Here is a 12,791-nt window from a genome sequence, read left to right as displayed (position 1 = left end):
TGTGTTGTAAATCAGGAATGGCAGGCTGAGGCTCTCTCCCTCCCCCTGGGCTACTGTGGAGTTGCCAAGTCCCTAGTGGTCTGTAAGGATTGCCATGAGGGTTCTCACTATATCCTCAATATTTCAAAAATCTTAACAGAAATCTTAAAATTACTTAGGATAGAGCTGTATAGACTAAAACACTGGTTTTCTATCAACTCAGATTTACAGTTAAGGCTTGTAAAGCAGAGATAAAGTAAATGACTTCCCTAAAGTCACAGTTGTACATGGCAGATCAGGACTAGAAGCTAGGTCTATAGCTTCCTCTGCCAGAGTTTTCGCCACCATGGAGCATACAAGATGAAGAGTGGTGGCAACTGAAAATGATTCTGAGCTCATGAGTCCAGTGGACCAAAGATACAGAAGCATCATGTCAGGTGACGATGAGAAAAACAGGAAGTTCTTAGGAATGTGGAGTCAGAAGTGGGGAAGCCTAGTGCTCAAACTGGAATCCCAGTCTCCAAACATCCCTGAGATAGTTTATAATGCTGAGGGTGAGATATTATCTTAGCTCTCTTTTTAAAATGCTGAGCTAATAACAAGGAGGAAAAAAAAAAGACACAACACCCAAACCTTTCAAACCACTATAAGGGATCCTACTGCTGATTATTTAACACCTTTCTGCTCAAACCCACAGTGTGCCTTCCTCCTTCTCTTGGCTGGTAACCTTCCTTTTTGTTTCACTGCAAATAAAATAAAAGAAACAAAAAGAGAACTTCCACTTCTGATCACCTCAAGTCAACCTACCTGGATGAATGTCCTGTATTCCCATGGAAGGCCAGCTTCCTCTCTCATGGAGCACTTACTCAAGGCTTTGCCCCTGCAGTAACATCCACTCCCCAGCCCTGCAGTATTAGTTATCCTCTGGGGTAGTTCCATCAACACACACACACAACCATGTAATTGCCCTCATCTTAAAAATTCCTCCCTGATCACAAGTTCATTCCCAGCTACTCCCCCATTTGTCTCTTTTGCTTTATACAAGGTCCCGTTAATGTGTGTTCCTGTCCCTGACCTAATTTTCCCATACCCGCTTCTTCTCTACTATGCAATGGAAGCACCTTTGTCAAGGTCACTATTTATTCTAAGAAGCCAAGTTAATTATCCATCCTTATCTTACTTGTTTCTTAGGAGCCCTTGACATGGTTCATCACCCCCTACTTGAAACGCTGTCTGCATTGGTCCCTGAAACATCACACTGTCCTGACTTGGCTTCTCATTTCCTTGGGGAAACTTCTGCTCTTTCAGACTTCTAAGTATTGGAATATTGCAAAGCTCAGTACTCAGACTTCTCCTCTTCCCTTGTCTAGACCTGTTCAATTAATCATTCACTGCACAGTTTGACATATTTCTGCAATGCTTTCAGAATTTCATCTCCCAGACAATCCCTTCATTGTACTCTTGACTGCCTACACAGAACAGTACTTGAAGGTTTAAAGAGCATCTCAACTCAAACATTATAATTCATCCAATTTCTCAGGCCAAAACATTGAAACATCCTTGATTCATTTCTTTCTCATGCTCCACTTTCAACCCAGAAAATTCTGTTGTCTCTAACTTCAAAATAAGTCTGACATCCAAGCACTTCAGACTTTCTTCATTCCTACCACCATTATCCCGGACCTGGGTACTGCCACTGCCTTCCAACTAATCTCTTTATATCTGTGCAATGCACAGAGTTATCCTTTAAAGCCATGTCTGATTTTTGTCTCTCTACAGTTTTTAAACTTCCAGGGCTTTCTAGCACTCATAGAATAAAGTTCACAGTCCTTGACTGATATACTTCAAAGACTCTACCTACCTTTTCCCTGGTATCACTCCAATTTTATTTCCTGCCCTCTCTCTGACCCTCACCTCACTACGGCCATACTGCTTCTGACTGTACCTTTTACTCACCAAGAACCATCCTATCTCAGAGCTTTTGTACTTGCTGTTTCTCTCTCTGGAAATCTCTTTCATTATGTACCTAGACAGCTCATTCTCTCACTTTATTTTAGGTTTCTGCTCAAAAAATTATCTCCTCCGAGAGCTCTCCTCTATCCATTATCTAAAAAGCACCCTCCTTGCTCTCCCCACTGTCTGATATTATAGCGCGTATTAGCTTATTTTATTGTCACCTGCCCCACTTCAACACAGTCTGCTCCAGCGGAAAAACCTCACTCATCACTGTTTTGGTCTTAGGCCCCGATGCAGTGTTTGGCACATGGGAGGCTTTTAATAAATATTTGTTCAATTTACACATGCTGAAAACCATATTGCGTGACATATCTCTTCCTTAACTTCACCTAATATGTGTATAACTGAATTTAACCATAAGCCAGTGTTCATAAAAGGAACCCATGACTCAGAGAATACAGATTGTTCTAGTTGATAAGAAGTTCAGATAAGTAAAATAACACTGTCTGCTTCAATACAGGGGTACCTAGAAAAAGACCCTTTCACAATAAACTGTGGCTAAGATGAGCTGTTAGACAATTGGGTAAACAAGCCAAATGTTTTGACACCAAAATGCCCTGAAGTCTTTACACTGTCCAGGAAAAGGCCCAGCTAATATTAAATAGAGATCGGTGATTGGGAAAAAAGAGAAAGCAGTCCCCCTGGGCTAAAATCAGAATTAGTGTGGCGGAAACACATAATTGTTACAGAAAAGTGAGAATGGTGATTAGGCATTTGCTCTGCTAAGTATTGCTAATACATTAACCCTGAAAACAGCCATGCTTATCCCTATTGCTTAATGACACAAGCATTGTCTCATACTGCTATTGTGGCCGTTGGTGGTGGCTTTTACATAGATACATTTGGACACTTGTTGGACTTTCTGCCAGCCACACTAGGCAATGCCTGACTGTCCAGATGACATGGCTCCTCTGGTGGCCTCACAGCTGAATGGTAGAATAGTACATGGGAGATAACCTCTTCAATCCCGAACCTGAGCTTCCACAGAGAGTAACAAGAGAAAACGGAGAGCCATACATACAAGTATGAGCCCTGAGCTTGTGCACAAAAAGTTGTGTAGATAGGCATATGTACATTTTTGGGGGAGTACTTCCTTAAATGTCATTTTTCAAAGGATCTAAGATTCAAAAAAAAAATAAAAATCACTATGATACTGCTGTTTTAAGAGCATTTTTGATATGGTGAAAAAAAAAAAGAAGAGAAATTATTCACCTTCTAAGACTGTCACCCTCCTCTCTCCTAAATGTCTCCCTTGAAGCCCCTCCCCCTAAAACTCTACAGACCATTTGTACCATGGTTGTTTTCAGAATGTGGAAATTGATGGGGGAAAGAGAAAGAGAGGACATAGGATTAGGTAGGAAATAGCAAAAAAAAAAAAAAATCAAAGAAAAATGTCAAAGAAAGAAAATAGAGGGGAAAGAGAAGAGAAGAGGCAGATGAGGACAGGCTGAGTGGTTTACACCCATGAGGAGTGAAATCAGAACCTCAAATTGGGAAGAGACCCTAACACTCCACAACCCACATGAAGAATGATGATGTAACACCTGTGCCTGTGAGTGGCTGGGTCTGTTCAGGAGGTGTGGGGCTTGAGATCATCCTCACCCAAGCACAAGTGGAAACATAAGTGGGGCTTTAAAGTGGTTCATAAAACCCTTCAAGTGGAGTCCCTGCTCCTGAAACATCCTACTGCCTGATGAGTGTTTTCCAGTGGGCCTGTGATTCAGTCAACCCTGTTTGCTAAATGTCTAGCTAGAAGGAAACAGTTATAGCTGTAAACACCAACTCACTTTCCTTCATGGGTGATTCTACTTTGAAAGTAGAGTGATTCACATGGGCCCATGAATAATGGCCTAAAATCTGTAGGATTTAGCCAGTCCTTTCACAAGATGGGATTCTACCTATAACTTTTTTTCTTTTTCCTTTTTCTTTCTTTTTTGACCTGGTTTTGATATTTCACATGTGCTTTTAACATCTTGCTATAGCTTTTTTTTTTTTTTCTGGTAGATAGAGACAGGAATCATTGGCCCTCCAATTCTTATGGCAAATTTAGACTCAGAAAAAAAAAGTAACTTGTCTAAGTTGGTTTTTAAACATAGTCATCAGTCAAGCTCCTGTTCCCTGATGTTGCTGAGAGTCCTGAGTTTTTGTATACTGAACTACTTACACGTACCTTTCCCCAGTCTAAAAGCCTATAACGCCCTGTGTTTTGCTTGACTAATCACCACCTTGACTACTCTTCGTAAGGGAAGGCTTCCCTGACTGCTAGCTTACCTTAGCTTAGGTTTTCTGCCATGTGCATCCGATGGACTTTGCATCTCTCCTTCATATCACTCATGGCGTTTTTAACTGGCTCACTGTCTGTCATCCTTACTCAATAATAAGTTTCCAAGAGTAAGGACTATGGGAGCTCAGGAAATCCTTGCTGCCCAAGTGAATGAATAGAATGGAATGGGATAGATGAATGAATGACAGATCTAAGTTCTCTCTCTGTAATTGGAATACACTCTGTTTTGTCTTTGTAACACCCCTAAACAGTTCAGTATAACTTGTCTGCACTTTCCAGGTGAGGAGATAGAAGCACCTTAGCTCTGAACCCTGAGTTGCTGCTACCATTTCAGGTGCCATTTTCCAAGAACTTGTGGCACTTTAGCTCTGCATTTGTGCCTCCCTCTAAAACACTCCTCTTCAAGTCCCATAAGAATCCAGTCTAGCAGATCCATATATTTGAAAGCCACCCAAGCAACTGGTCACAGTGGTTGCCTCCAGCATGGGCTATGGAAAGGAGAGGTTAGTCTTCACTCCATTCTCTTCCATATTGTGGAAGTTTTATAGACATACTAGTTCACAAAAAAGTTAAATGAAAACTTTCATAATGAAAAAAGTTTACATCTACTCTCCTAGTTTCAGGTCAAATTCTTCTCTTGTGCCTTCCTCATTCTTCTATTGCTTTATCAGTCTCTCTCCTTTTGAAAATGTCTATACTTTAATTCATTTCAATTCAATTCAACTCATGGACTTCAATTATAGATAGAATAGTCTAATTTTTATCATGGGACCTAAATACATATTTTAGCATTTCTTCCACTCTTCAAACATAGGCTTATCCAATTTCATTCCTGAAATTGGATAGAGCCAGGCTACGTGAGTGCAGGGAAATTCTTGAACTACTCTTTCCTCATTTATAAAGTTATAATGGTAGTAATAATAAACTTCATAAGGTTGGTGTGAGAATTAAATGACTGATAGACCTATAGCACAGTGCCTGGTATATAGCAAGCATGCCATAATTCTACTATTATTCACTCAACAAACATTTATAGATGGGCTCTTACATGCCAGACACTGTGTCAGGGCTGGGCAGAGGCTGTGGTTGTTTATTTTGCCTCCTCTGCATGTTGCACAGTGCCTGCTACATCATGTGTTCTTCATAGATTGTTGCTGAATGTAATTATCAAGAATCAATCTGCAGCTAAAACCGAATAACACTGATGTTCTGATTTCCAGTTCAATACCGGAGACAGTGGGGGAGGGGATCATATCTAAACTTTTAAAAAATAGAAACGAGTAGACGAACACTTGGCATAGCAGGGGCCAGTGGACACAGGAGGTTGGGCCAAGCCTAGAACCCAGAAACTTGTCCCTCACCGCTCACCCACTTTGTGAAAGCGATTAAGAGGACCTGAATGGAGAAGTAAAAAAAAAATCTCATTGGAGTAGGTTCATGAATCAAAATGTACCACTGTAGTGGGGTTTTGATAATGCAGAAGGTTACCCATGCGCGGGGGTAGAAGAGATATGGGAAACCTGTACCCTCCACTCAATTTTGCTACGAACCTAAAACTCCTCTGAAAACTAAAGCCTATTTTTAAAAAGACTCTCATGTGTGTGTTTGGGGCGGGGGAGGGGGGAGGGGAGGGGAATCAGTGTAAAATTCACTTTATTGGGGAAAGAACATGTGGACATTTTGGGTTTTACAATTCTGGCCAGAAATTGGAAATAGAGTCGAGTAGAGCTGGAAGGGGAGTGGGTACTGATTTTTTGCAAGAATTAAGCTCCTCGATTGGGTCTGTTATGACTGACCTGTCCCATTTGCAAGCATTTCCATCTGAGTTTTATTGGGGTTTCACAAAAGGGTGCCTATTTAAAAATAGAAAAAAACACTAAAAAAAGACTTTGAACATATCTTAGAAGATGAAATGCAAGGGAGGAGCAGCTACCAGCTGAGAGACTCACCTTTTGGGGCTAGGCTGATTCTAACCAGTGGCCTTTGAAGCCACTGAAGTAGGACAGCTGTCACGGCACCTGAGCTGCCATGGGCCAGACTGGCCAGGACACAAACAAGCAGCAACAGAAAAATCCGACCCACAGGTTAGCCTCATCACTCTTTACAGTCACCAAGAAGCATGCCGAAAATTGTGGGGTTCCAAATGAGGTGCCACAAGGGAGGCTTGGCTCTTCCTGTGACCCCTTGAAGTGGCTCAGTTTGGCTTTCTGAGCCCTGAGCTCAGTTCTTTCTCTCCTAGACTTCAAGAAGTAGGATCTGTGGGCCTGCTGAGTATAAGGGACAGTGAGGATGAGCAAGGGCCTCTTCATCTCAGATTCTAGCAAGAGATAACCGTGCACAGCAGCCCTCATCCCTAGCATATCTCAGAGTTTTACTGAAATATGGAAAAGCCCATAATGGATTTGCAGTCTTGAAAACCACAAGCCCAAAACACTTGGGCCTAAGGATCTGCTCCCCTTCCTTAATGCCATCTCCACTCCAGGATGCCTTCCACAGTCCAACCAAGTCCCAAAGCACATAAGCAGAGGGAGCTCCACTCTACTCAAAGGACCAGTCCAACACTTAGCATTTATTCTCAAATATCTTTGCCCATAGCCCTAAACAGAAACAATAGCTTGCCTTGGGAGGAAAATGAACCAGAAAAACAGAAGCAAACCTAGCTCCAAAACGCTCTGCTACAATTTGGGCTCTACCAGTAGATCTGCTTTGAGCCTGAGGGTTCCTAATTCTGTACCCAGCCCAGGGCTCCAAAAATCCCAACCTCTTCTTCTGTTTCTACCTGGGAACCTTCTCTTCCAAGACAGTGGATATCAGTATGACCACCCTGTAGCCACTGTTCTCAACCAAAAGCTTGGATTGTTCATTTTCTACCCTTTCTTCCCACTGTCACCTTTGCTTTTCATTGGCCCTTGTTCTAATTTGTGAGCTGGTACGCGTATGAGAAGTGTCCACTTCCAAAACAGGGATGCAGGACAAATCTTCTCCCTCAGTTCCACCCCTCCAGTTCAATCCTGCGAGCCTATGTCTTTACCAGAAGGATGCCCATACGAACCAACCACTTAACCAAAGCTTCATCTAGAGAAGCTGATTAGAGCTATAACAGGTGCCTTTAACAACCAGTATCCTTGGAAATTAGGACTGACCGAGCTGAGCCTTGGAACCCAAGGGCCCAGGAACTCATTATGTTCCTTCCTCTTCAGTCCTTGAATCTTCTCTCCATCTGTGAAGCTATGCCGATTCCTAGCAGCTAAATGCAGGACTCAAACACTCAGACAGACCAACACTCACCTGTTCCATAGCTCAGCTCAAAAGCCAGGGACAGAAACAGCAGGAGGCTCAAGGAGAGGATCCCCTTAGGATCCATCAGCCAGCAAGGAGAGGGAGGGGGGCCTGGCCGGGAGCCCGGCAGCTGCTCACAGGTGCCCCGCCAGAAGCCAAGCTCTGATCAGGCAGTGCTGCCTCTGCTGTCTAGCTTACCCATCAGGAACCCGGAGGTTCCTGAAGCAGCTTCCTGTCTCACTGGGGCTTTTTCTGCCTGTGTCTTGAGGATTGCTCATTTCTCCTCAGCCTTAAATCACTTTGTTCTTCTCAAGAAATGCTTACGAATCAGGCACTTAGACCTTTGGAGCCGGGAAAAGGGTTGTGCAGTCACCTCGGCCAGACCCTGATGTGAGACAGAAATAAGCTCCCCTCTTTCTTTCCTTAGATATTTCCCAGGAAATTGTTGTCACAGCTTCTCTGAGCAGTTCTCTCTGGTAACTTTTTGACAGAGCTAAGAAAAGATGGACTTTGGTCAGAACGACCCACATATTCGATAATTCAATGAGGAACTTGAATCAATGACTTTCAATGAGACGAAGGACTTGACCCCTTTCTTCTGATTTGTTCTATAATCTTGCAGAACACCTCCATGTGCAGTCATGTCTTGGTGCCATAGTCATAGAAACATGGGTGGGCAATGAGGACCACTGGCTAAACCCTAGTTCCCTCCTGGGAACAGAGCAGCAAAACTGAGTGAGTCCTGTGCTTTTCAGAAGTTCTTTTGATTTTAGAGCTTGTGCCTAAATTTTTGTTGAGGAGAGGAAGTTAGAATTGGCAGAAGAAAGACCCTGCTATAAGAATGGAACCCTGGAAAATGCTATGACCAGTGTACATAAGACTTTGAAAGGCCAGGTTAATGTTTTGTCTTTGAGATTGTTTTTCATTTGTGACAGGGTCTTCTATGTAGCCCAGGCTGGTCTGGAAGTTGCCATCCTCCTGCCTCAGCCCGTCAAGTGCTGGAACTACAGGTGTTCACCATCAGTGTGATCAGCTCCGGCTAGTATTTTCGTAGTCCATTGTTAACAGGTCACAGGCACTCTCCTCTTGGTGACCCCGAAGGCATCCGGGTAGTAAGAGATAGTGATAGAGGCAAACTGGCTCTTTTCTCTATTTCCCTCTCTCCCTCCCAGTGCTCAGCCACACAGTGGCATGTTGGAGCTGGTCCATACCAACTCAGTTGTTCATTTTCATGGATCTTGTGAATTGACTGACAAACATGGTCATTATTAAATCATATACATTTATATAAAGTTAAATTTATATACATTTGTATAAAATACAAAGAAATCAACTGTACTTAAAACAGAAATCAAGCTTCAAAAGTCTTTTTTCTAATATTATATAATGCTATTGTTTTAATGCTCTTAAGTCATTGACACCTAAATGAAATATTAGATCATGGGTACCACTTTTCCTAGCTCTGCATGCAATGACATCATGTTGGGAGATCAAAATCAGCCACGGAGGGAGTTCATACCATGGAAATTTGCAAATCATGGCTTTAATTTATTGTTTTGGTGATTGTTTAGATAGAAAAGTGATGGAGAAAACATAAGGATGCAGACTAAACTTAAAAGTGTGCTGTAACTATGGCTCTTACATTGTGAGTAGCATAAAAATTGAGAAAATATTTTTCCAGCGTACAAAATTTCCCATCTGATTCAGCAGTCATTAGCATCACTGATAAGCAAATCATGTTCTGACATATGTTGCCATTTCACACTTCTTTAATTTGAAAAAGGACATTCTCCAACACTCATGTTGGAACTACATTCATTAGTTGTAACTGATATCCATAATTCATCATGAGTTGTACCTCATATACAACTCATATCCACCGTAGGTTGGCTATGGATATGGGTTACGTCAATATAAACACAGAAACTCTATGAGAATCATTTGGCTTTACAGAAGTTACGATAAGAGTATTGGACATTTTATTAAAATACAATAAATTATATTTTGTAAAAGTGCATTACACATGCTTCATATTCATAAAGCTTATTACAAAGTTGTGTGTATAAAATATGCGTGGATACATTGTTTTCAGGGAGTTGGTTGTTAACCGTCTACCAGCACACCACCGAAGAATACAAGTGGAAAGCAATTGGCATACTTTCCATATATACCTGAAATAACAGCAGTTATATAACTAAGTGATATGGGGATATTGGCATCTCATATTCTCATACAGCTTCTCCCATAAGGCTTTACAATCACTCACTTGAGAAATATCAGGACAGATGTTAGTGCACATTTATTCTAATTTTGTGTGCATGCATGTGTATGACTGGGGTTTTGAACTCTGTACTTCATGCTTGAAACAGATGCTGTACCTCTTAAGTCACACCTCCAGTCCATTTTGTTCTTGTTATTTTGGAGATGGGAAGCTTATGAACTTTTTTGCGTAGGCTGGTCTCCAAGTGCAATCTTCCTAATCTCAGCCTCCCAAGGATTACAGGCATAAGCCACCGGCACCCATGCAAGCCTTTTTTTTTTTTTAATGTTTGATGCGACAATACCATGACCATGTTATGCTCTTTTAAGGCACTTTGATTGAGGTCTTATTATTAACCTCATCTCATTAATGGGAAACCAATAATCGAGGTCTGACTTCAAGACTGATGCTCTCTCAAGTCACAGCAGATGGAATGCATGTTCCATTGTACTTTCACCAAGACCTTCTCTTCCAAAGGCAGGCATTTATACTTATGTTTATTTTCCTCTTCCATTCATTTCTAGAATTTACCCTTTTCAGGTGGACAAGGTTCAACATGTAGAGCACCTGTCTAGAAAGTGTGAGGCCCTGAGTTCAAAACCCCAGTACCACCATAAAAAAGAAAGTTTAGAATTAACCCTTCTCTAGCCTTAACATGGAGCATCTCTACTCCATTCTCCATATCCTCTGTGCAGAAATACATCAGACTAATTCTGGACACTAATCTGGAGGGATTTCCTTTGCAGTGCAATCTAAAACTCAATGAAAGTAGACACAAAGTAAAGGTCAGAGGTGGTTTAAATGTAGGGATTGAGGCTCTGTAGTGGATTGAATAGTGTTCTATCCTAAATTCTTGTCTATCTGGAAACTCAGAATGTGGCCTTATTTGGAATAAGGGTCTTTCGTATGTAATTAGGGTAAATTCAATGAGAGTATCTTTAGAAGAGATAGAAAAGAACACAGAGACACAACAAGAAGTCCAGATGAAGACAGAAGCAGAGATCGGATTTATGCAGCTACAGTCCAAGGAACACCTGAGAATACCAGAAACCCCAAGAGGCAAGACAGGATTCTCTCTCAGAGCCTTTGGAGGCATCCTGGCTCTGGTGAGTGGGTGAGGTGGGATGGGTTCAAATCTTGGATTATTTGAGTCCAGGATCTTACCATACCATTTCCATTATATTGAGCAAGACCCTTAGCTAGTCCTCAGGCTCATGATGGCCAACCTGCTATCATCTGTAGAATCTGTGCTTCTGGCACAGACCAAAGCATGGGCAGCAGAAGAATCCTGAGTGAGCACCATTTCCTGTCCCCAGCCTCCATCACCTGTGGCATAGCACCACTTCCTTCTCTTTAGCTATACAGAGCCCCAACCTAAGAGTAAAGAGGATCATATCTCTGTGGGATACAGCCTTCTCCAAACAACCTCAGATGGGCTGGGAAATGAGGCCATCTCCAACTCTTAAATGCAAGGCAGCAATGTCTCCTAAGACTCGCTGCTCTCTCTCCTGACACTATGGCTAGCAGTTGCAAAGTGACCTTCCCGACAGTGTCTGGGGTTGCACACTCTTGAGCATTTTGACTTCCCAGCAAATGACTGTCTTCATCACGGCCTCTGACCAGATATCCCTATAGCTGAGCCAGTCCCACAAGGAAGAGTAACGGAGGGGGAGACCATGCACCTGGCACATGGGCCTCATGAAGAGCACACTTATCTGGATAAGTAAAGAAAAAAACCCATAAAAAGAAAATGAAAATACAAAATTCCCCCAAACTGAACATCTCCTAGGAGACCTAATTGCAGAGTCTAAAACTGGCCTGGGGAAAGCACTGGAAAAAATACCCCTGGGTCCACCCTGCTGGGTAAGATGAGGAAGCTTGCAGGGGCAGGTGTCTGATGTGGAGGCTGAGCAGATCAGTCAACCAAAAAGCCTTGTTATGGGGCTGGGACTGTGAGGGGTAAGTGAGGAGAGGGGAGGGAACTGGGCTGGGAGTTGGCTCTAGCCCAGATCCAGGCCCAGACTTTACCTAGCTCCTCTACTCTGAGAGTTCATGCCAGCCAGTCAGCTGCCTGGGCTGATGAGTGTGCTGAGTGGCCCAGGCCCTGGTCCTGGGACACGGGACTGTGAACACTGGTCCTTAGCACATCTCTGGGGCTGAGATTATCCAATTCAACGCCCTCATCAGGTTGCTGACATCAGAGCTTCCCCCAGGGCTCCAGATCATTTCAGAGCACTAAAGTGTGGGGGTGGAGATACATAGTGGACATCTGTCATCTGAAGACTTCCTCTCCAGCCACCTTTCATTTTCACTGCTGCTCCTGCCATCCTTTTAGACCCCAGAGCCAACATGGTGTGCAGATCCTTCCCTCTTGGGGCACGCATGGACTGACTCTGAACGCTCCATGTCCCTTAAATGGGAACTCTGAGAGTCACTGCTTTACAGACTCCTTCCATGGCACTTTTAGAGCAATTCTCGGCAGGATTGGGGGTGTTTCCTAGTATGCCTGCTTTTTACTGGCATAAGTTGCTAGAGAGAGGGAAATGCCTGTGTCATGCTTCTCCTTCTAGGAAGGAACAGCATTCAGGAACCAGGGACAGTGACTGCTGAGTCACCGCCTCAGAACTTTTCTGTGCACATAAAACCACCTCCCATAACCCTGATCCACCTTCTTAGACAGATTGCCAGATAATTTGCAAAGTACCCTAGAAACCCGGATAACTACTGCCAGTCTTGTCTTCCCACCACACAGAGCTCAAACTGAGGTTTTCTTTTCTTTGGCAGTTCTAGACAGCTATTTGGCAAGCCTACTGAGCACTCTTCTAGCAAATGCTGGTAAGGAGGAGAACTCATTCCTTTCCTTCTGAAAAGTTCTGGTCCCTCACCATCCAGTTACTTCCCAGAGACAGCTGGGAAGATGGTGGTGGCGTTCTCTAATGAGATCACTCATTGGTCCCCTGAGATGCTATTGAT

At 42.9% G+C, this 12,791-nt stretch overlaps 1 protein-coding gene across 2 annotated transcripts in view; it reads right to left on the bottom strand.

Annotated features, from left to right (window-relative positions):
• Positions 1-7,790, bottom strand: part of Slamf1 (signaling lymphocytic activation molecule family member 1) — a 35,684-nt gene extending 27,894 nt beyond the window's left edge. For both annotated transcript variants that reach the window (XM_074047691.1, XM_074047692.1), the window contains exon 1: positions 7,568-7,790. In XM_074047691.1, the coding sequence (XP_073903792.1) occupies positions 7,568-7,643 (76 nt within the window). In that variant the 5' untranslated portion in view covers positions 7,644-7,790. The remainder of the gene's footprint in view (positions 1-7,567) is intronic.
• Between the last annotated feature and the right edge of the window lie 5,001 nt (positions 7,791-12,791).

This window comes from Castor canadensis, chromosome 11 (genome assembly GCF_047511655.1).
Source record: "Castor canadensis chromosome 11, mCasCan1.hap1v2, whole genome shotgun sequence".
Lineage (NCBI taxonomy): Eukaryota > Metazoa > Chordata > Mammalia > Rodentia > Castoridae > Castor > Castor canadensis.
This window is presented reverse-complemented; position numbering and strand designations above follow the sequence as displayed.